General features: G+C 43.8%; 1 protein-coding gene across 5 annotated transcripts in view; it reads right to left on the bottom strand.

The window, feature by feature from the left end:
• Positions 1–24,609, bottom strand: part of smap1 (small ArfGAP 1) — a 258,309-nt gene that overhangs the window by 181,193 nt on the left and 52,507 nt on the right. For all 5 annotated transcript variants that reach the window (XM_087979520.1, XM_043681802.2, XM_043681807.2 and 2 more), the window contains exons 2-3: positions 21,439–21,572; positions 4,440–4,525 (exon numbers count right to left, since the gene is read on the bottom strand). In XM_087979520.1, the coding sequence (XP_087835646.1) occupies positions 4,440–4,525; positions 21,439–21,572 (220 nt within the window). The remainder of the gene's footprint in view (positions 1–4,439; positions 4,526–21,438; positions 21,573–24,609) is intronic.

Raw genomic sequence — 24,609 nt, 5'->3', positions numbered from 1 at the left:
CCATTCCTCATTTCATTGCTCTAACCCCACCCCCCCATGCAAAGGCAGAGTTCCCCTTGTCCTCATCTATCACCCCAACAGTCTCCGCACCCAATGCATCGTCCTTAAATAATTCCGCCAACTCCAACTAGACCCCACCACCAAGGACACCTTCCCCTCTCTACCTTCTGCAAGGACCATTCCCTTCACCAATCCTTGGTTTTGTACCCCCCCCTCCACATACCTTCCCCTGCAACCAGAAAAGATGCAAAACCTGCCTGTGCACCACCCTCCTCACCTCCATCCAGGGCCCCAAACAGTCCTTCCAGGTGAGACAGACATTCCATCTGCCTCTCCTCCAACCGAGCTTACCATATCCGGTACTCCTGATATGGTTCTCTCTACATCAGGGAGAACAAACATAAACCAAGGGAACGTTTCGCCAAGCTTCTCAGCTGGGCCCGCGGGGTTCGACCAGACCTCCCAGTCACCACCCATTTTAATTCTCCTTCCCACTCCCTTTCCAACATGACAACCCTTGGCCCCCTCAACTGCCACAATGAATCAAACTGCAAATTCGATGAACAACACCTCATCTTCCACTTCAGCAGTCTACAGCCCAGAGGACTCAACACGGAGTTCTCCAATATCAAATAACCTCCCTTCCCAGCCCCTCCCTGTCCCTTCCATTCCTCTCAATTACCTACCGGATTCCTCCCTCCCATTGACCAACCAGATTATACCTTCTATCTGTCTCCACCTATCCCCACTACACCACCCTGTCCCCCCACTCCCCTTACACCCACCCCCAATCCTGAAGAAGGGTTACCCCAAGCATCAACTTCTGCACCTCCTGAGGCTACCTGGCTTGCTATGTGATCCCATCCTCCTACTTGTCTACCTTAGATTCTAGCACCTGCAGTTTTTTTTTTGTCTTTAACCAGGTTTGTACCACTGAATTCTCTTCAACAGATGATCAAATGTCATCTGTTATCTCCAAATTTCCAGATGGGAGAGTAAACTGTGAGGATGCAGAAGTGTCTCAGTATGATTTAAACAAGTTGATCGAGTGGGCAAACACATGGCAGATGAAGTATAATGTGGATAAATGGGAGGTGTGATGAAGCTGCTCCTTTAACAAGATTATGTTGTCCTTTTTTTTCCCCCAGAGAAGTCGTAAAAGACGCAGACTCCGAAAAGTCTAAGTTGAAGGGTTTCAGGACAGATTTGATTATAGCCAAAAGATACTGCCTCAGCCAGACGGCTTTCAAGTTTTAAAAAAAAACACTTTTGCAATGGAACAGGAGTGGCAAGTTCTCCCAGCTCAGCTTTTCTCTGGTTTGCTTTGGGTTTTTTTTTTAGCAGAAGTGTAGAAAAAACACTGCTGGACCCAAAGAAGCAGGTCCTGGCTGGTACACTCTCTCAGACTTCTCTCCTCTAAAACCCTTTGTTTGATTTTACCTTTTGTGCCAAGGGGTGTTTATAGGGATTGTTGCAAGTCTTTGGAACAGCATCATTAAGATGGTACAGTCTGCCGGGTTTTTGGATAGATTAAGTTATTCTGTATTCTGTTCTCTTTTGTTTGTGTTTCATTCCGTAATCTTGTAAATAAATTCTATTTTGTTTTAAACAAAGTGGTTTGACCAGCTGCATTCCCCTTAGATGACCTGTGTTACGCCTGCTTAAAACAACTAAAAGTTAGGGTCTGGGCCACTTTCTTGAAATGTTTTGAGGGGGTCTGTCCCCCTATAACAGAGGGTATAACAGAGGTAGCAAAAACAAAACAGCTTATAACCTGAAAGGGAAAGGGGAAGTGCAATGAGACCTGGGTATCCTCGTATACCAGTCCTGAAAGTAAGCATGCAGGTATTGCAAGTGGTAAAGACAATAAATGGTATGTTGGCCTTCAGAGCAAGAGGTTTAGAATACAGGTGTGTGGATGCATTCCTGCAATTATACAGATCCCCAGTGAGACCACACCTGGAGTATTGTACCTGAAGGATGTTCTGACTGCAGAGTCCAAAAAAAATTTACCAGACTGATTCCAGGGTTGCAGCACTAACAAGAAACTGGATTGGTTATTACAATGCGACAGGAATTTAGAAGAGTGAGGACACATCTCATAGAAACCTAAAAAAAAAATCTGACAGGATAAATACAGGAAGGGTGTTTCCAATGAACAGGGAAACCAGAATGAGGAGTCACAGTTTAAGGGTAGGGAGTAGGCCATTTAGGACAGAGATGAGGATAAATTTCTTCACCTGGAGTTGTTAGCCTGTGGAATTCTCTACCACAGAAAGCAGTTGAGGCTAGAACATTGAACATTTTCAGGAATGAATTATTCAGTGGATTAAAGGGATCAAAACGTATGGGGAGAAAGCAAGACCACGGTATCAAGTAGGATGATCAGCCATGATCATATTAAATGGCAGGCTCAAAAGGGCCAAATGGCCTATGCCAGCTCCTATTTTCTAAATTAACAGCAAGACACTCCTCCTCAATCTTCAGTTGGCATCCCTTTATTCCGAGACTATGCCCTCTGGACCAAGACTCGCCAATGAGAGAATTTCCCATTTTTAGCATTTACCCTGACAAGCCCTTAAGAATCCCATATGCTTCAATGAAATCACCGCTCATTCTTCTAAACTCTAGTGAGTAGACTCCCATCGTGTTTAGCCTTTGGTCAAAAACAATCCCACCATACCAGGGATCACCTTATTGAAGGAGAAAGTGAGGACTGCAGATGCTGGAGATCAGAGCTGAAAATGTGTTGCTGGAAAAGCGCAGGTCAGGCAGCATCCAAGGAACAGGAGAATCGATGTTTCGGGCATAAGCTGACGTTTCGGACGTTTCCTGAAGAAGGGCTTATGCCCGAAACGTCGATTCTCCTGTTCCTTGGATGCTGCCTGACCTGCTGCGCTTTTCCAGCAACACATTTTCAGCTCTGATCACCTTATAGTGAACCTTCTCTGAACTGCCTCCAATCAAGTGATATCCTTCTTTAAATCAGAGGACTATAACAGCTCACGGTACTCCAAGCATGGTCTCACTAGCACTTTGTATATTTACACATTAAGATTCCCCTGCTCTACACTCCAAACCCTTGAAACAAGGGCCAATATTCCAACAGTCTTCTTGATTAACTGCTGCAGTTGTGTGTTAACTTTTTATTTCACGCACAAGGACTTCCAAGAACCTTTTTGTTGCAGCTTTCTGCTGTTTTGCTATGTAATATTCTGATCTTTTGCTCTCCCTTCCAAAATTGACAACTTTATGCCCACTTATTTAACCTGTCAATCTCTCTAAACAGCATGTATTCCTCTCACAACCTGTCTTTCCACCTGTTTTTGCATCTGAAAGTCTGTACATTCCACCAAGTCATCGACATATATTCTAAACACTTGTGGCCCCAGCAGTGTCTTGCTGTTAATTTAGAAGTAATCTAATCTCAAAAAAAAAGGAGCTGGCATAGGCCATTTGGCCCTTTTGAGCCTGTTCTGCTGTTTAATATGCCATTTCTTATCACTTAACCCTTTTTGAGGTACATCCTAGAATTCCAATTACATCAACTGCTTCCCCACTTTCCACTCTGGTTGCGACTTCCTCAAAAAACTAATAAAGCTAGTCAGACATAATGTCTCTTTCATAAAGCCATGCTGACTCTCCTTAATTATCATTTTCTAAATATGTTGCTAATACTGCCTTAATGATTGAATCTATCAATTTTCCAACAACAGATGTTACATTAATCTGCCTATAATCACCTCTCCTCTCCCTTTTTGAACAGGAATGGCCTATTTTTGGTTTTCAAAACACTAGTGCTACTCTAGAATCCAAGGATTTTTGGAAAATTACAAGCAATGCATCCATTATCTCTGCAGCCACCTCTTTCAGGATCCTCAGATGAAAGCCATCAGGACCAGGGACTTTATCTGCCTTTAGCTCCATTAGTTTGTGCAATACCACTGCTCTAGTGATGATGATGGCATTTTAAATATTAAAGAATGTGAGGAGAGGAATAAAGTATGTTCCACCCTAAAGACTGATGTAAAATATCTCCAATGCCTCTACCAGTTTCTGGCTCCCCATAACCATCCCCCAGATTCATTTTCTAAGGGGCCTATGAGAATTTTGCCTGCTCTTCCTTTCCTTATGTTTAAAAAGAGCTCTTATTGTCATTTATTTTTAACATCCCCTGCACATTTGTTCTTACAGCTTATTTTCTGTTGTCTTTATCATCTTTTTAGTCTTCGTTTGCAGAATTCTGAACTTAGAGTCTTTTGGGGCCATCACAAACTTGGACATCCTTGTATAATTTTTCTTCGAATTTAATGCATTCTAACTTTCTCAATTAGCCATGGTAATTTTAATCCCTCTCAAAATGTGCAACTACTTCCTGCATTTCTAAGCTTTACGAAGTGATATCCAGTTCTGTTCTGTATAACAGCCTTCTAGGATACTGATCAGTCTGAGGTCTCCGGAAATGTTCTGGAAGGTTTGCTTCATAGAAATATCGAGCCTTCGTATTCCCCATGTCTTGCATACACTGCAAAGAAAAAGCACAGTCAGCATCTCCACGTTCTATCTCCTTCAAATATCCACTGTGCTCAAAACAATCAACAGAACATGATGCAATAATGCTAACATCTACAAAGGAATTCATCTCATTGCAAAGTCAAAAGACATTAGACTTGAAATGCCTAATTGTTTTATATGGGAGGGGTTGGTGGTCAAGAGGAGAGAGAGGTGGAAGTGTTCCTGCTCCTGGCCACAAAAAAAAAACATGTTTTAACACTCGACTAAATAGAATTCTTTTTCCATAAAATGAGTTAATCATAACTATGTGCAAAGGACTTGACAGTTGAGATAAAAAGTCAGTAACTGCACTACTGAAATTAAATCTGCATAACTGCATATTTTTGTGATTCAGGATGCACATTTTGACTGACCATTTTTAGATACTTGAGTGCTCCATATGAACTCTGAAGTCAAATAAAGACATCCACAAGGAACAAGTATCCCATTTTATTGTGGAACAATGCCATGCACTGCCCACTGCTTTGGAAGGCATTTGGTACTTAGCACTTTTCTTGCATCTTCTGAAGACAGCATGGAGGAGTAGTAAAAGGACAACAAATGCTATATCTTCAGTTTTATCTTGAAGATCACATTACTGCTACATTAAATCTCTATAAGCTCTGAATGATCACATCTCTGCCATGTTAAATCTTTATCAGCACTGGATGACTTCAATAACAAACAGCAAATGACTGAAATGCAAATGAATATTAGAACAGTTCTTCCAAGCAAGGATTTCGCATGTCAATTTCTGGATTCAGTTTCAATGAGATTGGGAAGAGATCAGCAGTTTAAGACAGTCACTAAAACCATAAGAAACATGAACAAAAATAGGGCATTTGGCCCCTTGAGCTTACTCTGCCATTCAACTGGATCATAGCTGATCCAACTTAAGCATAGTTTTTCTTATAGTATTTGAGAACACATTCATTGCCTATTTTTCTGGCTAAGCACTGAAATCGACTTTGGAAAAAGTCGGAGAGATTTTAATAATCACACAATTCAAATGAGGTTTATAAAATATCACTTCAGCACCTTAGTTCTAGTACCAAATGACCTATTGCCAGGACCATTGTGTAATCAACAGAAAAATTAATCTGCCTGCTTTAGCACAGGTCTTCCCAAAACGTAGGCCACCAACTTGCAGCAGTTTGCAAGCTAATATTTTGGGGTCACCTGCTCAGAGGTAGCAATAGGTCCTTTGGAGCTCTGGCTGGGGGCTGAAAGTTGTGCAGCCCTTTTAAAAAAGGCTCCAATTTTATAAAGTGGGCACAGCCTAATAAACCATGCAGAATTGTAGGTTTTATCAATAGGACAGAGTACAAAACAAAGGAAATTGTTAAACTTGCACAGAGCCCTGATTTAGCCTCAACTGAAGGCATTTTCCATTTCTGGGTGTCATGTAAAGTCAGAGTGCATAAAATGTTCACAAGCATAGTTCTAGGTTTGAGAAACTTCAATTACATATATACATAGGAGGCCTTGGGCTGCACTCCCTGATGAAAAAGTTGAGGGGAGATTTGTTTTGAGGCATTGAAAATCACAACAGATATGGACAGAGATAGGGACAAACTGTTCCCATTGAAGAAAGGAGAAAAAACAAGAGGGCACAGGGTCATTAAGTCACAAAGATGTATAGCACGGAAACAGACCCTTCAGTCCAATTCATCCTAAATTAATCCAGTCCCATTTGCCAGCACTTGGCCCGTATACATATATTCCTGAAGAAGGGCTTATGCCCGAAACGTCGATTCTCCAGCTCCTCGGATGCTGCCTGGCCTGCTGTGTTTTTCCAGTACCACACTTTTCAACTCTGGTCTCCAGCATCTGCAGTCCTCACTTTCTCCATATACTTATAAACTCTTCCTATTCATGTACCAATCTAGATGCCTTTTAAAAGTTGCATAAGCTAATTGGCAAAGTTATGGAGACTTCATGTAGTCAGTGATTTGAATCTGGAACAGAAATGTGGGAACTAGGAGCAGAAGTGAGCCATTTGGCCCTCGGCCCATCTTCCCCATTCAATAGGATTACATCTGATCTTTTATCTCAATACCATATTCCTGCTTTCTCTACTCCCTCGATGCCTTTAAAATCAAAGCTAAAAATCACACAACACCAGGTTATAGTCCAACATATTTATTTGGAAGCACTAGCTTTCAAGGCGCTGCATCAGGTTCATCACCACCTGGTGAAGAGGCAGTGCCTCTAAAGAGAGTCATTCCAAATAAACCTGTTTAACTATAACCTGGTGTTGTGTGATTTTTAAAAATATTTTCATTGAATATTTTTCTTGACAAAATTAGAAAGTTACAGAAACATGAAAATATAGCATAACAATAAATAAACCAACTACTATACTATTCTCCAAAAGAAAATCAAAACTTATTAGAAAATTAATAAATAAATAATGCCACTCAGTGCAACAAGACCATAACATTCAACCTTTGCCATCACCAAATTTGCCATCATGGCTCAACAAAAGCCTTAATCGAAATGTCGGACAGATCTGTTTCCAAGTAATTTAAAAAGGGCTGCCAAGTCTTGTAAGAGTTGTTCATTTTCTGGTGCACTATATTTGTAAGTCTAAAGGAATGTGTTCCATAATTATCTTACGCCACCCTGACAGACCCGGCGGCGGGGGAGGGAGGGTCTCAGACACCCAGCACACCAGAACGTTCTTCCTCACACAAAAAGTGAGAATGTTAAAAAGATTTTTCCCACATACATCTAAGTGAGGTAAATCTGGTAGACCCAGGAACGAAGAGACCAAGTCCACTTTACCCTCTCTATTACTCCTGCCACAGTGCTCCAATAAGCACGGAGCCTGTGGCAGGACCAAAAACAGTGTGTGTGAGGGTACTCATTTATTTTACATGTGGGGCAGATTAAAGATGCTCCCTGCTTAAGTTTCACAAGACTATCTGCAGCCAGATGAGCCCTAAGAAGAATATTTAAATGGGTCCTATGACATAACAAAATCCTCTTCACATTCTCACAAATGTCCTCCCATGTTTCCGAAGTGATCTCAACTCCCAACTCTCTCCCAGAACTCATGCAGATACTTAATGTCAACACAGAAACCACCCCAATAAATGACAGAGTACTCAGAGTGCTCTTAGCCTGAAGCACCCTCTTTTCCATATCAAATGGAAAAGCATGGTCTCCTTTCAGAAATTCTACAAATACATTAACAACAAGAGGGTAACGAGAGAAAGAGTATGGCCTCTTAAAGATCAAGGAGGTCACCTTCATGTTGAACCCCAGAATATGTTCGACTTACTAAATGAATATTTTGCATCAGTTTTTACTGTAGAAAAAGTGGACTCTAGAGAATACACTGATGCTTTAAAAACAGTTCACATTACAGGAAAGCAAGTTTGGATGTTTTAGAGAAATTAAAAAAGGTAGATAAATAGTTAGGACCTGACCTAATTTATCCCAAAATGTTGGGGGAAGTAAGGGAGGAAGTTACCCTTGCAGAAATACTTGCATCATCTCTACCTATGGGTGAAGTGCCTGATGACTGGTTAATGTTGTATTTTTGTTTAAGAAAGGTTATAAGGAAAAACAGGGGAACTATAGACTATAGTCTGACTTCAGCTGTGGGTAAATTGTTGAAAGGGATTATAGAACTTAGGATTTAAAGGACATTTAGAAAGGCAAAACTTGATTAGGGATATTCAGCATGGTTTTATTAGGAAAATTATGTCTCACAAACTTGACTGAGTTTTGAGAAAGTTGCCAAAAGGGTGATGATAGTAGAGCAGTAGAGGGGTTGTCTACTTGGATTTTAGTAAAGCCTTTGACAAGGTTCTGCATGGTAGACTAATTAGTAAAGTTAGGTCACATGGAATTCAGGGTGAGCTTACCAATTGGATACATAATTGGCTTCATGGCAGGAGACAGTAATGGATGAGGATTGCTTTACAGACTGGAGACCTGTGACCAACAGAGTTCCACAAGGATCAGGTCTGGGTCTTCTTTTATTTGTCATTTATATAAATGATTTGGAGGAGAATATAGAAGGCATGGTTACTAAGTTTGTGGACAACATAGTAGACAGCGAAGGTTTTCTAAGATTACAAAGGGATCTTGATCAAATGGGTCAATGTGCTGAAAAATGGCAGATGGAGTTCAATCAGGATAAATGAGAGGTATTGCATTTTGGTACAACAAATAAGGGTAGGACGAATTCAATTAATGGTAGGGTCTTGGGTAGTAATGTCAAGCAGAGGGACCCGGGGGTACAGGGGCATAATTCTTTGACACGTGTCACATATAGACAGGATAGTTAAAAAACGTATTAGCATGCCTGCCTCCATTGATCAGGCCTTTCAGTGTAGGAGTTGGAATGCTATGTTGAGGACATTGGTGATTCTTCTGGAATATAGAACAATCTTTGTTATCTGAACATCAATTATCCAAATTTTGGATTATCCGAACAAGATCGCAAGGTCCCAAATTTTGAGATCAGAAACCAGACTCTGTCACTACCTGCAGAAACCCTCCTTCCAAGACAGATTACACACCAGTGAACTCAGCAACTTCTCTCCCACTCTACCTCTGTTATTCATTTTCTTTCTTTACTGCCCTTCTGCCTCACTCTCTCTCTCACATTGTCTCTGCTCCCTTTCTCTCCCTCTCCCTTTTTCTCTCTCCCGTACACAGCAGAAAGTTCCTGACAGCTGTTCTTTCAAGAAGCACATTTACAGACATACGTGCAACTTTTCTTTTCCATTGTACTTTAATTATAATCTGAAGTTTGGGTTTGACTATTTTAGATATGGAAATGTGTTGCTGGAGAAGCGTAGCAGGTCAGGCAGCATCTAGGGAACAGGAGAATCGACGTGTCGGGCATTAGCCCTTCTTCAGGAATGAGGAAAGTTTGTCCAGCAGGCTAAGATAAAAGATAGGGAGGAGGGACTTGGGGGAGGGGCGTCGGAAATGTGATAGGTGGAAAAAGGTCAAGGTGAGGGTGATAGGACAGATTGGGGTGGGGGCGGAGAGGTCGGGAAGAAGATTGCAGGTTAGGGAGGCGGTGCTGAATTTGATGGATTTGACTGAGACAGGCTGGGGGGAGGGGAAATGAGGAAACTGGTGAAATCCGAGATCATCCCTTGTGGTTGGAGGGTTCCTAGCCGGAAGATGAGGCGTTCTTCCTCCAACCGTCGTTTCGCTGTGGTCTGACGATGGAGGAGTCCAAAGACCTGCATATCCTTGGTGGAGTGGGAGGGGGAATTGAAATGTTGAGCTACAGGGTGGTTGGGTTGGTTGGTCCGGGTGTCCCAGAGGTGTTCTCTGAAACGCTCCGCAAGTAGGCGGCCTGTCTCCCCAATATAGAGGAGGCCACATCGGGTACAGAGGATGCAATAGATGATATGTGTGGAGGTACAGGTGAATCTGTGGCGGATATGGAAGTTTCCTTTGGGGCCTTGGAGGGAGGTGAGGGGGGAGGTGTGGGCGCAAGTCTTGCACCTCCTGCGGTTGCAGGGGAAGGTGCCGGGAGTGGAGGTTGGGTTGGTGGGGGGTGTGGATCTGACGAGGGAGTCACGGAGGGAGTGGTCTTTACGGAATGCTGATAGGGGAGGGGAGGGAAATATATCCTTGGTGGTGGGGTCCGTTTGGAGGTGGCGGAAATGACGGCGGATGATGCGCTGTACATGGAGGTTAGTGGGGTGGTAGGTGAGGACCAGTGGGGTTCTGTCCTGGTGGCGGTTGGAAGGGCGGGGTTCAAGGGCGGAGGATCGGGAAGTGGAAGAGATGCGGTGGAGGGCATCGTCGATCACGTTGAAGAAGGAGGCCATCTGGGACCGCAATTTCCCCCCCGACGTGATCGACAATGCCCTCCACCGCATCTCTTCCACTTCCCGATCCTCCGCCCTTGAACCCCGCCCTTCCAACCGCCACCAGGACAGAACCCCACTGGTCCTCACCTACCACCCCACTAACCTCCATGTACAGCGCATCATCCGCCGTCATTTCCGCCACCTCCAAACGGACCCCACCACCAAGGATATATTTCCCTCCCCTCCCCTATCAGCATTCCGTAAAGACCACTCCCTCCGTGACTCCCTCGTCAGATCCACACCCCCCACCAACCCAACCTCCACTCCCGGCACCTTCCCCTGCAACCGCAGGAGGTGCAAGACTTGCGCCCACACCTCCCCCCTCACCTCCCTCCAAGGCCCCAAAGGAAACTTCCATATCCGCCACAGATTCACCTGTACCTCCACACATATCATCTATTGCATCCTCTGTACCCGATGTGGCCTCCTCTATATTGGGGAGACAGGCCGCCTACTTGCGGAGCGTTTCAGAGAACACCTCTGGGACACCCGGACCAACCAACCCAACCACCCTGTAGCTCAACATTTCAATTCCCCCTCCCACTCCACCAAGGATATGCAGGTCTTTGGACTCCATCGTCAGACCACAGCGAAACGACGGTTGGAGGAAGAACGCCTCATCTTCCGGCTAGGAACCCTCCAACCACAAGGGATGAACTCGGATTTCACCAGTTTCCTCATTTCCCCTCCCCCCAGCCTGTCTCAGTCAAATCCATCAAATTCAGCACCGCCTCCCTAACCTGCAATCTTCTTCCCGACCTCTCCGCCCCCACCCCAATCTGTCCTATCACCCTCACCTTGACCTTTCTCCACCTATCACATTTCCGACGCCCCTCCCCCAAGTCCCTCCTCCCTATCTTTTATCTTAGCCTGCTGGACAAACTTTCCTCATTCCTGAAGAAGGGCTAATGCCCGAAACGTCGATTCTCCTGTTCCCTAGATGCTGCCTGACCTGCTACGCTTCTCCAGCAACACATTTCCATCTCTGATCTCCAGCATCTGCAGACCTCATTTTCTCTTTGACTATTTTAGACAACCGGTTTTAGACCTGGGTACTTCGTTCCACTTCCTCCAGACCAAAGGGGTAGCCATGGGCACCCGTATGGGTCTCAGCTATGCGTGTCTCTTTGTCAGCTATGTAGAACAGTCCACCTTCCGTAGTTACACTAGCACCACTCCCCACCTCTTCCTCCGCTACATTGATGACTGCACCCCGTGCTCCCACAAGGAGGTTGAACAGTTCATCAACTTCAACATATTTCACCCCAACCTTAAATTCACTTGGACCATCTCTGACACCTCCCTCCCCTTCCTGGACCTCTCCATCCCCATCAATGACGACCGACGACACTTTTTTTTTTTACAAACCCACAGACTCCCACAGCTACCTAGATTACACCTCTTCCCACCCTACCTCCTGCAAAAATGCTATCCCATATTCCCAATTCCTCTGCCTCCACTGTATCTGCTTCCAGGAGGACCAGTTCCACCACAGAACACACCAGATGGCCTCCTTCTTTAAAGACTGCAATTTCCCTTCCCTTGAAGATGCCCTCCAATGCATCTCATCCACATCCCGCACCTCCGCCCTCAAACCCCACCCCTCCACTGTAACAAGGACAGAACCCCCCCGGTCCTCACCTTCCACCCTTTGCATAAACCGCAGCATCCGCTGACATTTCCACCACCTCCAAACGGACCCCACCACCAGCGATATATTTCCCTCCCCACCCCTATCTGATTTCTGCAAAGACTGTTCCCTCTGTGACTACCTGGTCAGGTCCACACCCCCCCCCAACAACCCACCCTCCCCTCCTGGCACCTTCCCCCAACACCACTGGAATTGCAAAACCTGCACCCACACCTCCCTCCTCACCTCCATCCAAGGCCTCAAAGCAGCCTTCTACATCCAAAGCTTCATCTGCACATCCACCAATGTCATTTACTGTATCCGTTGCTCCCGATGTGGTCTCCTGTACGCTAGGGAGATTGGACACCTTCTCGCAGAGCACTTAAGGGAACATCTCTGGGTCAACCGCACTGCCCTGTGGCCCAACATTTCAACTCCCCCTTGCACTCTGCCGAGGACATGCAGGTCCTGTGCCTCGTCCACCGCCGCTCCCTCACCACCCGACACCTGGAGGAAGAAAGCCTCATCTTCTGCCTCAGAACACTTCAACCCCAGGGCATCAATGTGGACTTCACCAGTTTCCTTATTTCCCCTCCCCCCCACCTTATGCCAGCTCCAACCTTCCAGTTCAGCACCATCCTCATGACTGGTCCTTACCTGCCAATCTTCCTTCCTACCTATCCGCTTCACCCTCCTCTCTGACCTATCACCTTAATCCCCATCCCCATTCACCTATTGTACTCTTTGCTACCCTCTCCTTAGCCCCACCTCCCTCCCACTTATCTCTCCACCCCGGAGGCTCCCTGCCTTCAGTCCTGAAACATCGATTTTCCTGCTCTTCGGATGCTGCCTGACCAGCTGTGCTTTTCCAGCACCACTCTAATCTACCTTGTTCAATGACCCGAATGAGTGAAACAGCACAGCTCTGAGCAGAGGCTCAGAGATCCAGGCAATCTCTTGAGAGCCATGGTAAAACTACAGCAAAGACAGCCCCACTCCATCCCAGAATGTCTATCTATTTGATCAAGTTAACTGGTGTAACACAGTCTGGCTGAAGCTGTGTGTCACGCGGTTCCATTTACACTTGAGAATGCTTCCTTTGTTATTCCCACCTGCCTTGTTCGGATAATCGAGGTTCCCCTCTACTGTGTCCAGTTCTGGTCACCCAGTCATGGTAAAGATATTATTAAGCTGGAGAGGCTTCAGAAGAGATTTATTAGGATGTTGCCAAGTATAGAAGGCTTGAGTTATAAAAATAAAAGGCTGGATGAGTTGAGACTTTTCTTCACTGGAGCGTAGGAGATTAAGAGGTGGCCTGACACAAGTTTGCAAAATAATGAGTGGTAGAGAGTTGATGGTAGTTGTCTTTTCCTTAAAATGGAGAATTTCAAGACTGGTGGGCACATTAAGGCGAGTAGGAGCATTTTAAAAAAGACATGAGAAGCAAATTGTTTGCATAGAGGGTGGTTCGCGTGTGGAATCAACTTCCCAAGGAAGTGACGGATAGGGGTACAATTACATTTAAAAAATATTTGGATGGATATACGAATAGGAAAGGTTTGGAGGGATATGGACCAGAGCAGGCAGGTAGGACGAGCTAAGTTTGGAATTATGTTCAGCATGGACTGGTTGGACTGTGTGATTCTATGACTCTAGCAAAGAGGGGATGGGGAGGGGGGAGGCGGGGAGAGAAAAAAAACAGAGTGGAAAGTTGATAGAGGGATTCAGAATCCGAGACAGCGATGGGAAGAAACTATTCCTTGTGATGAAAGTGTCAAAAATGAAAGAATATATTTAAAGGTAAGGGATAACATGAGAAAAGACATGAATAAGGAAAAATGGTGCAAGTGGTTAGGATTCAGAATGCACAATGAGTGTGTGGTGGAAGCAGATTGAAAAACTGTACACCCAACTCCAGCTCCTCGAAAATAAGAGTTAGGGAACTGGAGCTGGAGTGAGATGAACTGCGGATCATCCGGGAGGCTAAGGGGGAAACTGGTAGGTAGTCACTCCTCAGATACAGGATAAGGATAGCTGGGTCAGTCAGGGGGAGGAAAGGGAACAGACAAAGCAGGGATCCCCTGTGGCCGTTCCCCTCAGCAATAAGTATACCGTTTTGCATACTGCTGCTGGTGGGGACAGCCTACCAGAGGAAAGCCATAGTTGCCAGGTCTCTGGCACCGAGGGTCAGAAGGGAAGGGACGAGACGAGAATAGAAAAGTGCTAGAGGTAAGGGACCCAATAGTTAGATGGATTGACAGGAGATTGTGTGGTCAGGAACGGGACTCCCAGCAAGTATGTTGCCTCCCCAGTGCCAGGTTCCGGGATGTCGCCGATCAGGTTTACACAATACTGAAGAGGGTGGGTGAGCAGCCAGAAATCGTGGTACATATTGGCATCAATGACAGTCAGGAAAGGGATTGATGATCTGAAAAGTGACTACAGAGGTGGGTTGGAAGCTGAAGAACACGACGAGTAGTGTTCTCAGGTTTACTACCGGTGCCTCGAGATAGAGGGGAGGAACAGGCAGCGAGCGCAGCTCAACACATGGCCGCGCAGCTGGTGCAGGAGGGAGGGCTTCAAATACGTAGACTCTTGGGATGCCTTCTAGGGAAGATGAGACCTGTACATGTAGGATGGGATGCACCTGAACTGAAGGGGCACAAATGTCCTGGGTAGGTTCGCTCATGTGGTTCGGGACGGTTTAAATTAGTTTGGCAAGGTGGTGGGAACCAGAGCTACATATGAGAGCGGGTAGTAGATGGGGCAGTAACAGGATGTAGTGAATCAGGGAGGCTTTTCATGTGATGAAACAAAGGGATCAGTTAAAGTGTGTCGGCTTTAACACATGGAGTGTCAGAAAGAGTGATGAACTTAGAGCATGGATCAGTACTTGGGACTATGATGTTGTGGCCATAACGAAGACGTGAGTTTCACAGGGGCAGGGATGGTTGCTAGATATTCCATGGCTTAGAACATTTAAAAAGGAGGGGGTAAAAAAGAGAAGGGAGTGTAGCATTTCTAATCAGAGAATGTTTCACAGCTACAGAAATGAAGATTGTCGAGGAAGGATTGTCTGCTGGGTCAGTATGCGTGGAAGTTAGGAATTGCAAAGGAGCAGCCACCTCACTGAGGGTTTTCTACAAACCCACTAACGGCAGTAGGGAGATCGTAGAACTCTAGGTCAGCAGATTTTGAAAAAATGGAGATATAGCAGGGTTATGGTGACTTCAATTTCCCCAATATTGACTGGAACCACATTATTGCAGATGGTTTGCATGGAGCAGTTTTTGTCAGGTCAGTTCAGGAGGGTTTCCTTACTCAGTATATAGACAGGCCATTTTGGATTTCGTACTCAGCAATGAGCCAGGACAGGTGTCAGATCTCGCAGTGGGAGAACACTTTGGTGACAGTGACCACAACAGCCTCACATTTACCTTAGCCCTGGAGAGAGAAAGGAGCAGTTACCAAGGGATGATATTTAAATTGGGGAAAAGGAAATTATGACTATCAGACAGGAGTAGGGAAGTACAGATTGGGAGCAATTGTTCCACAGAAAGGGCACAGACATGTGAAAACTGTTTAAGGAGCAGTTGTTGCGAGGGGGGTTTAAACTAACTCTGCAGGGGCATGGGAACCCAGACTGTAGCTTTAGGGTGCAGGACCTGGAGTGTAGGGAGGTTAGGAACATGGCATCAATTTCAAAGGAGGGTGCCTGTAAACAGGAAAGTGGCTTGAAGTGTGTATACTTCAATGCAAGAAGTATACGAAATAAGGTAGGTGAACTTGCAGCGTGGGTTGGTACCTGGGACTTCGATGTTGTGGCTATTACGGAGACATGGGTAGAACAGGGACAGGATTGGCTGTTGCAGGTTCCAGGGTTTAAATGTTTTAGTAGGGTCAGAGGTGGGGGTAAAAGAGGGGGAGGTGTGGCATTGCTTGTCAAAGATAGTATTACAGCTGTGGAAAGGACGATGGATGAAGACTCGCCATCTGAGGTAGTTTGGGCTGAGGTTAGGAATAGGAAAGGTGAGCTCATCCTGTTAGGAGTTTTTTTACAGGCCTCCTAATAGTCCTAGAAACGTAGAAGAAAGGATTGGGAGGATGATTCAAGAGAAGAGTGAAAGTAATAGGGTGGTTGTTATGGGGGACTTTAACTTTCCTGATATTGATTGGGAAAGCTATAGCTCAAGTTCGTTAGATGGGTCAGTGTTTGTCCAATGTGTGCAGCAGGGTTTCCTGACACAATATGTAGATAGGCCAACAAGAGGTGAGGCCATACTGGATTTGGTTCTGGATAATGAACCAGGCCAGGTGTTAGAATTAGAGGTAGGTGAGCACTTTGGGGACAGTGACCACAATTCGGTGACTTTTACTCTAGTGATGGAGAGGGATAAGTGTGCACTACAGGGCAAGAGTTATAGATGGGGGCAAGGAAATTATGATGCTGTGAGGCATGACTTAGGATGTGTGGCTTGGAAAAGCAAGCTTCAAGGCAAGGGTGTAATTGATATGTGGAGCTTGTTCAAGGAGCAACTATTGAGTATCCTTGATAAGTATGTGCCCGTCAGGCAGGGAGGAAAGGGTCGTGTGAGGGAGCCGTGGTTTAATAAGGAATTGGAATCCCTTGTTAAATGGAAGAGGACAGCCTATGTAAAGATGAGGCGTGAAGGTTCAATTGGGGCGATTGAGAGTTATAAGGTAGCCAGGAAGGACCTGAAGAGAGAGCTAAGAGCAGCAAGGAGGGGACATGAAAGGTCCTTAGTTGGTAGGATTAGGGAAAACCCTAAGGCTTTCTATAGGTATGTCAGGAATAAAAGAATGACTAGGGTAGGAATAGGTCCAGTCAAGGATAGTAGTGGGAAGTTGCGTGTGGAGGCTGAAGAGATTGGGGAGACACTGAATGAATACTTTTCGTCAGTATTCAATCAGGAACAGGACATTGTTGTCAATGTGAGTACTGAGTCACAATTAAGTAGAATGGATGGCTTTGAGGTATGTAGAGAAGAGGTGTTGGAAATTCTGGAAAAGGTGAAAATAGATAAGTCCCCTGGGCCTGATGGCATTTATCCTAGGATTCTCTGGGAAGCAAGGGAGGAGATTGCAGAGCCATTGGCCTTGATTTTTATGTCCTCGTTGTCTACAGGAGTAGTGCCAGAAGATTGGAGGCTAGCAAACGTGGTTCCCTTGTTCAAGAAGGGGAGTAGGGATAACCCTGGTAACTGTAGGCCGGTGAGTCTCACTTCTGTTGTGGGCAAAATCTTAGAGAGAATTGTAAGGGATAGGATTTATGAACATCTGGATAGGAATAATGTGATCAAGGATAGTCAGCATGGTTTTGTGAAGGGCAGGTCGTGCCTCACAAACCTTGTTGAATTCTTTGAGAAGGTGACTAAGGAGGTGGACGAGGGGAAAGCAGTAGATGTGGTGTATATGGATTTTAGTAAGGCGTTTGATAAGATTCCCCATGGTAGACTACTGCAAAAAATACGGAGGTATGGCATTGAGGGTGAGTTGGAGGTTTGGATTAGGAGTTGGCTGGCTGGAAGAAGACAGAGGGTAGTAGTTGATGGCAAAGGTTCATCAACTTGCGGTGTTCCGCAAGGATCTGTTTTGGGACCATTGCTGTTTGTCATTTTTATAAATGACCTGGAGGAGGGGTTAGAAGGTTGGGTGAGCAAGTTTGCGGATGATACAAAAGTCGGAGGAGTTGTAGACAGTGAGGAAGGATGTGGCAGGTTACAGCGGGATATAGATAAGCTGCAGAACTGGGCAGAAAGGTGGCAAATGGAGTTCAATGTAGCTAAGTGTGAGGTGATTCACTTTGGTAAGAGTAACAAAAAGATGGGGTACTGGGCTAACGGTCGGATACTTGGTAGTGTGGATGAGCAGAGGGATCTTGGTGTCCATGTACACAAATCTTTGAAAGTTGCCACCCAGGTAAATAGTGCGGTGAAGGCGGCATATGGCGTACTGGCTTTTATTGGTAGAGGAATTGAGTTCCGGAGTCCTGAGGTCATGATGTAGGTGTATAAGACTCTGGTGCGGCCGCATCTGGAGTATTGTGTGCAGTTTTGGTCGTCATACTATAGGAAGGATGTGGAGGCACTGGAACGAGTGCAGAGGAGGTTTACCAGGATGTTGCCTGGTATGGCAGAAAGATCGTATGAGGAAAGGCTGAGGCATTTGGGGTTGTTTTCATTGGAGAAAAGAAGGTTTAGGGGTGACTTGATAGAGGTGTATAAGATGATTAGGGGTTTAGATAGGGTCGACAGTGAGAATCTTTTTCCAAGTATGGAGTCAGCTATTACAAGGGGGCATAGCTTTAAATTAAGGGGGGGTAGGTATAGGACAGATGTTAGGGGTAGGTTCTTTACTCAGCGAGTTGTGAGTTCATGGAATGCCCTGCCAGTAGCAGTGGTGGACTCTCCCTCATTATGGGCATTTAAGTGGGCATTGGATAGGCATATGGAGGATAGTGGGCTAGTGTAGGTTAGGTGGGCTTGGATCGGCGCAACATCGAGGGCCGAAGGGCCTGTACTGCGCTGTATTCTTCTATGTTCTATGATGCATAAATTTGTTCCTCTGAGACAGGCAAGAAGGGCAAGACTAAAGAGCATTGGGTGACGAGAACAGAGGAGCTTCTTGTCAAAAGGAAGAAGGCAGTTTACATAAAGTGGAGGAGTACAGGCTTACTAGAAAGGTGCTCAAAAAGGGATTGAGGAGAGCCAGGTGGGGGCACGAAAAAGGTTTGGCAGGAAGGATTAAGGAGAACCCAAAGTCATTTCATTCATACTGGAGGAATAAGTGAATAATCAGGTAGAAGGTAGGGACAGTCAGGGATAGCATAGGGAACTTGTGCGTGGAGTCTGAGCAGATAGGGGAAGCCCTAAATGAGTTTTTTGTTTCAGTTTTCACTAAGGAAAGGGACCTTGTTGTGAATGAGAACTTTGAGGAGCTGGAAAACAGGCTTGAACAGATTAAGCTTGAGGAAGTTGGTGTGTTGGAAATTTTGGCAAACATTAAAATTGATAAGTCCCCAGTGCTGAGCCAGATTTATCCTAGGTTGCTCCGGGAAGCGAGAAAGGAAGTTGCTAAGTCGCCGCGAAGATCTTTGCTTCCTCACTCTCTGTGGCAGTTGTACCAGAGGATTAGAGGGAAGCGAATGTTGTTCCTCTTTTCAAGAAGGGTAATAGGGAAATCTCTGGCAATTACAGACCAGACAGTCTTGCATCTGCGGTCAGCAAGGAAAGAATTCTGAGGGATAGAATCTATGACTATTTCGAAAAGCATAGAGCGGTTAAAAGCAGTCAGCAAGGCTTTGAGAGGGGCAGGTCATGCCTCAATTTTTATTGAGTTCTTTGAGGTGGTGACGAGAGAGGTTGACAAAGGTCGAGTCGTGGATGTGGTGTATATGGACTTCAGCAAGGCACTTGATAAAGGTTCCCCATGGTAGGCACATTCATAAAGTCAAGAAATATGTGATACAGGGAGATTTGGCTGTCTGGATTCAGAATTGGTTGGCTGACAGAAGGCAGAGTGCGGTTGTAGATGGAACGTATTCTGCCTGGAGGTCAGTGAGTGGTTTCCCGCTAGGGCCTGTTCTTGAGCCTCTGCTCTTTGTAGGTTTTATAAATGACTTGGATGAGGTGGTTGAGGAGTGGATTAGTAAATTTGCTGATGACACAAAGGTTGGAGGTGCTGCTGATAGTATAGAGGGCTGTTGCAGGCTGCAGCGTGACATAGACAGAATGCAGAGCTGGGCTGAGAAATGGCAGATGGAGTTCAACCTGGATAAATGCAAAGTGATGCATTTTGGAAGGCTGAACTTGAATGCTGAATGTAGCATTAAAAGACAGGGCTCTTGGCAGTGTGGAAGAACACGTGAGATCTTGGTGTCCAAATGCATAGACCCCTCAAAGTTGCCACCCAAGTGGATAGGTTTATTAAGCAAGCATATAGTGTTTTGGCTTTCATTAACAAGGGATCAAGTCCAAGAGCTGCGAGGTTTTGCTGCAGCTCTATAAAACTGGTGAGACCACACTTGGAATATTGTGTCCAGTTCTGGTCACCATATTATAGGAAAGATGCAGAGGCTTTGGAGAGGGTGCAAAGAAGGTTTACCAGGATGCTGCCTGGACTGGAGGGCTTGCCTTATGAAGAGAGGTTGAATAAGCTTGGTCTTTTCTCTATGGAGAGAAGGAGGAAGAGAGGTGACCTCATAGAGGTGTACAAGGTAATGAGAAGCATGGATAGAGTCGATAGGCTGAAACCTTTCCCCAGGACAGGATTGACTGCCATGAAGGGTCATAGTTTTAAGGTGTTAGGAGAAGGGTATAGAGGAGACGTCAGAGGTAGGTTCTTTACACAGAGTTGTGAATGCATGGAATGCGTTGCCAGTAGAGGTGGTGGAAGCAGATTCATTAGGGACACTTACGCGACTGCTGGACATGCACATGGACAACAGTGAATTGAGGGGGACGTAGGTTAGGTTATTTTATTTTAGATTAGGATTAATCCTCGGCACAACATTGTGGGTTGAAGGACCTGTTATGCACTGTACTTTTCTATGTTCTAAAATGAATCAGTTAGCACTCAAAAACGAAAAAAATACATTGTGCACTGCTGGGAAAGGGCAGGCAAACTCTGACAAACAGCCAACACACAAAGCATAATGGTATTGTGTGTTGCAAACATTGCAAATTGTGTAAATACAATTTAAAACTAGTACTAGCACTAAAAACTGCTTTTTTTTTGTCTGAAGAGGATTGAACATGTTTAGTGTTTACGCTAATGATCAACAGAAGCATATATCTTTATCAGTGAAATCAATACCAACATACTCTCGCATTATCAGGACAGGACCCGATGCTAATCTACATCAGATGGGCAAAACAGTACAAAGCTGGCATCTAAAAAGAGTCCTTTTTTTCCCCCAAAAGGTAAAAGCATAAGCTAACAGCAACACTAAATACTCCAGTTTCGGAGAGTAATTGATGACTTGTAACCCTGAGAGGTTTTGATGGGGCGAGTGTGAAGATTCATCTGATGGAGGATCTAGAACTTTGGGACAGCATTTCAAAATAAAGGGTCATGCACTGAAGACAGATGAGGAGAGATGTTTTTCGCAGAGTGCAAAAAGCTTTTACAGTTTTCTTCATCAAAAATGCAGAATCCTTGAATATTTTCAAGGCAAAGGTAGATCGATCGTCAATAAGTCGAGGGTTAAAGGTTATCCAGATAGAGATGTGAGGTAAACAGATCATCTATCATCTTGGTGAATGATACAGCTCACTCAAGAGAATGAGGCCTACTTCTACTCCTAATTTGTACACATGCATCGCAACTCACTGGAACAAGTAGTTATGAAGCAACACACAAAGATGACAATATGGTTTATACCTGTATTTGTTCTGGTGTCCACTGGTCCAAGTTTACCGATTTCACTCGAGATATATGCACACCGAGATTTCGGTGGATTCCTGCACACCTGATACAAATAAAAACACCAAGATTCCAGGATGCCCATCTTGGACCTGTCGGGAATAAAGATATCAAAAATAATGTTAAAATCTTCCTAAAATTCTTTACACAAACTCAAGAATAATTTCCACTACTTTTTGATTTTTTTTATTTAAGACACTTCATTATGCATGAAGCATATTCAAAACAACTATCCATTGGAGGGTGAAAAGAAGCCAACATGAAACTAAAAAGCAAAAATGAAAATTTATCAAGGCACATCCTGCAAGATGCTCCCTTTTTCTGCATTTAGTAAACCTATCTAGCAAGGCAAAAACATCCATTCTTGAGGAGCTCTCAGTAGAATGCAACATCAGGTTTTACAAAGGGAATAGACAGGGAATTTCTAAAGCAGGGGTTGGAATGCTGTTCAGACAGGTTCACCACAAAACACTGACTGCAATTGAAGAAAAACAAATTTTCAAGCACTTGTTTCTCTCTCCATAAACACTGATAAATGAAAGTCAGTTTCAAGGCTGAAGATGATTACCCTACAGTTAATAAAAAAGGCTTCAAATTGGCAGATAAATCATTATTAATATTCAATGTACACTTGCTGGTATGAAAAAAGTTACCTAGAAATAAATGCACAAGATAATGTAGATATGAATTCACTCATTTCTTTTGATTCAAAACTCAGTGTGAGCGACGAATCTTGATACATTCACAAAAATTGTACAGTTACTCAATGTACATTCATCTGATTAACAAAGCCACTGGCAAAGGACAATGCGACTCAACCAACTACACAGATATCATGTGTCACAATCCTGGCTGATGGCACTACTGCACAAGTCAGATCCTGGAATGAAATCTGGCCTGAGCTTTTTTTATAGTCAACCTGATGATCATTCACTGAATTCATTGTCATACAAGATTGCAGAGTTTCTTTAACAGAGAGAAAACAAAATTAAGTAGCAAAATCAAAGGGCTATCTAGATATAACAGCTTCAAAATCAAAAATCTTGCAAAATAAAAGTTTAAATCTATTCTACAACATTACCACTTTAGAATGATTCATAACTCTATTATGTCAAATCTTAAAATTTGGTAAAGCTTATTTGCTGCTGTATGTTTTCCCCCATGAACTATGAAGTTTTCTTACATTAAAACACTCAAAAACAGAGTCTCTCAACTTTTTAGTAACCTGAGAATTTCTAAACAAACACCCCTGGGCTTGAAGTTGCCCGAACTAAAAGCCTTTCTACCAAAAATATCGCTTACCACAATTGGCCAATGCTCCCTTTAAGGCGAAAGACTAAATTTGTTCTTGACCTCAGTCAGGTCCTGTCTAAACTGCCCAAGAACTTCTCTGGGTTTTTAAGGCAAAATGACTGCCTTGTACCAAAAACAAGGTAATGGCCCTCACTGTTGACCCTGCCTGTCATAGGTACCTGATGGCACCCTAATAGCTCATGTGCACATTCTTAAGAAAATTATATTCACACACTCTTGGATTTGCTGTAAGAAACATGCTAAAAGTACAAATAACAGAGACAGACAAGTTTGGAACAGATATAAAAACATTCAAACACGAGAAATAAGATAATGTTCTTGAAGTTTTTAAAGAGGTAATAAGTTTCAACACAGACAGTGCTGTTACGGGGATTCACCTGTCCACCCATTTAACACATTATTGATGGAAAAACATTGAGATGTAGCATTTGCAGCACGTTAGACAGCATTTGGTGGAATTAACTTACCTGCCTGTAATACAGAAACCATTATCGCTATCAAATATTTTTATGCTATTAAGTTGGTCATGATGAAAACGGTGACGTTCGCTTCAGATGATACTTCTGTTATGCTCGGGAAAAAGAACAATGTTGCCACATGACTTGAGTAGTGTGTTCCACATTTAAGGAAATAGCACGGCTTATTGAAAAGACCTGACATTTGTGAATGCCTGGAACAGAGCATCTACAATGAAGGAAATTGAGATACTTCTCAAGACCATTACACAATTTTAAGCAGATCCTCAGTCCAAAGACGGCAGTTTGAGGAATGCCATAGAAAACATGACTATTGTTTAAGCCTCTAAGTGGTCAGAGGTTGTCCATTCCATTCTGAATTTCATGCACAATTACAAAACCCTCCCTAGATATTTTGAAATCTCATTTTCAAAGTAATTACTTGACAGCAGTGTTGGAGAAAATCTGATATTAATTCCAATATCACTAAACCACATGAAATAATGTCTTATGAATTAACTGAACTATCTAAATGTTTTCAGAAGACAGTGACAAAATTTGAAGCTGTACAGTTAGCAAGATTCAATATCTGCAAGAGAGGACTGTATCTTAGTACATCTCTTGGAGCAGCATGGAAAACCTAATTGCATTAAACACAAGAGATGAATAATTATGTAGTGAATCAACCAAGATTGATGACAAGCACACAAAAATATCAGACCTTTATCAAATGGAATCTTCCTCTGCCCAAAATACCATGGAGGAAGAGTTCATTGGAAAGCAGCGCAAGAATTACAAATGCATTTTTGTAAGGAATCAGGAATATAAGCAAATGACAAATCGAAGAAAGTGACCTGTAATTCGTGTAAATTCTTAATTGGTTGATCATTTCAAACTTCTAATTTTATTAGAAGTATGGCTTCAACCTTAAAAATAATATGTAAATTAAATCACAAAACAGAAAGAATATCACCTGAACTTGCGAATGCAGATCAAATTTCACACTTCTAAGCGGATGAAAGTAAACATGGTGCATAAATACACGCGAGAAGAGAAATGATGATTCATCAGGATTAAATAACTGTCCTCTTATTTAGCCCTGTATTACCCACAAGACAAAGCTTTTTACTGTACCTCGGTACATGTGAAAACTAATTAAATTCAAATCCAATTCAAATTCAAAATTCAAACTCAACTAGTCGCTCGGGCTCTCACTCTAGTGAGAGTCATTAGTGATTAAGGGTTATCATCTTTCATTTTGCATATGATGCATGAATAGAAGCATGCAAGATTGTAAAAGCTTGCAGAAATATTTGCAATGTTAATTTTCTTTTTATTTTAAATAAACAAGCACAGCAAC

The sequence above is a fragment of the Chiloscyllium plagiosum genome, unplaced genomic scaffold (genome assembly GCF_037043375.1).
Source record: "Chiloscyllium plagiosum isolate Xiang-an unplaced genomic scaffold, Cpla_swu_hap1 HiC_scaffold_3, whole genome shotgun sequence".
Classification (NCBI taxonomy): Eukaryota; Metazoa; Chordata; class Chondrichthyes; order Orectolobiformes; family Hemiscylliidae; genus Chiloscyllium; species Chiloscyllium plagiosum.
This window is presented reverse-complemented; position numbering and strand designations above follow the sequence as displayed.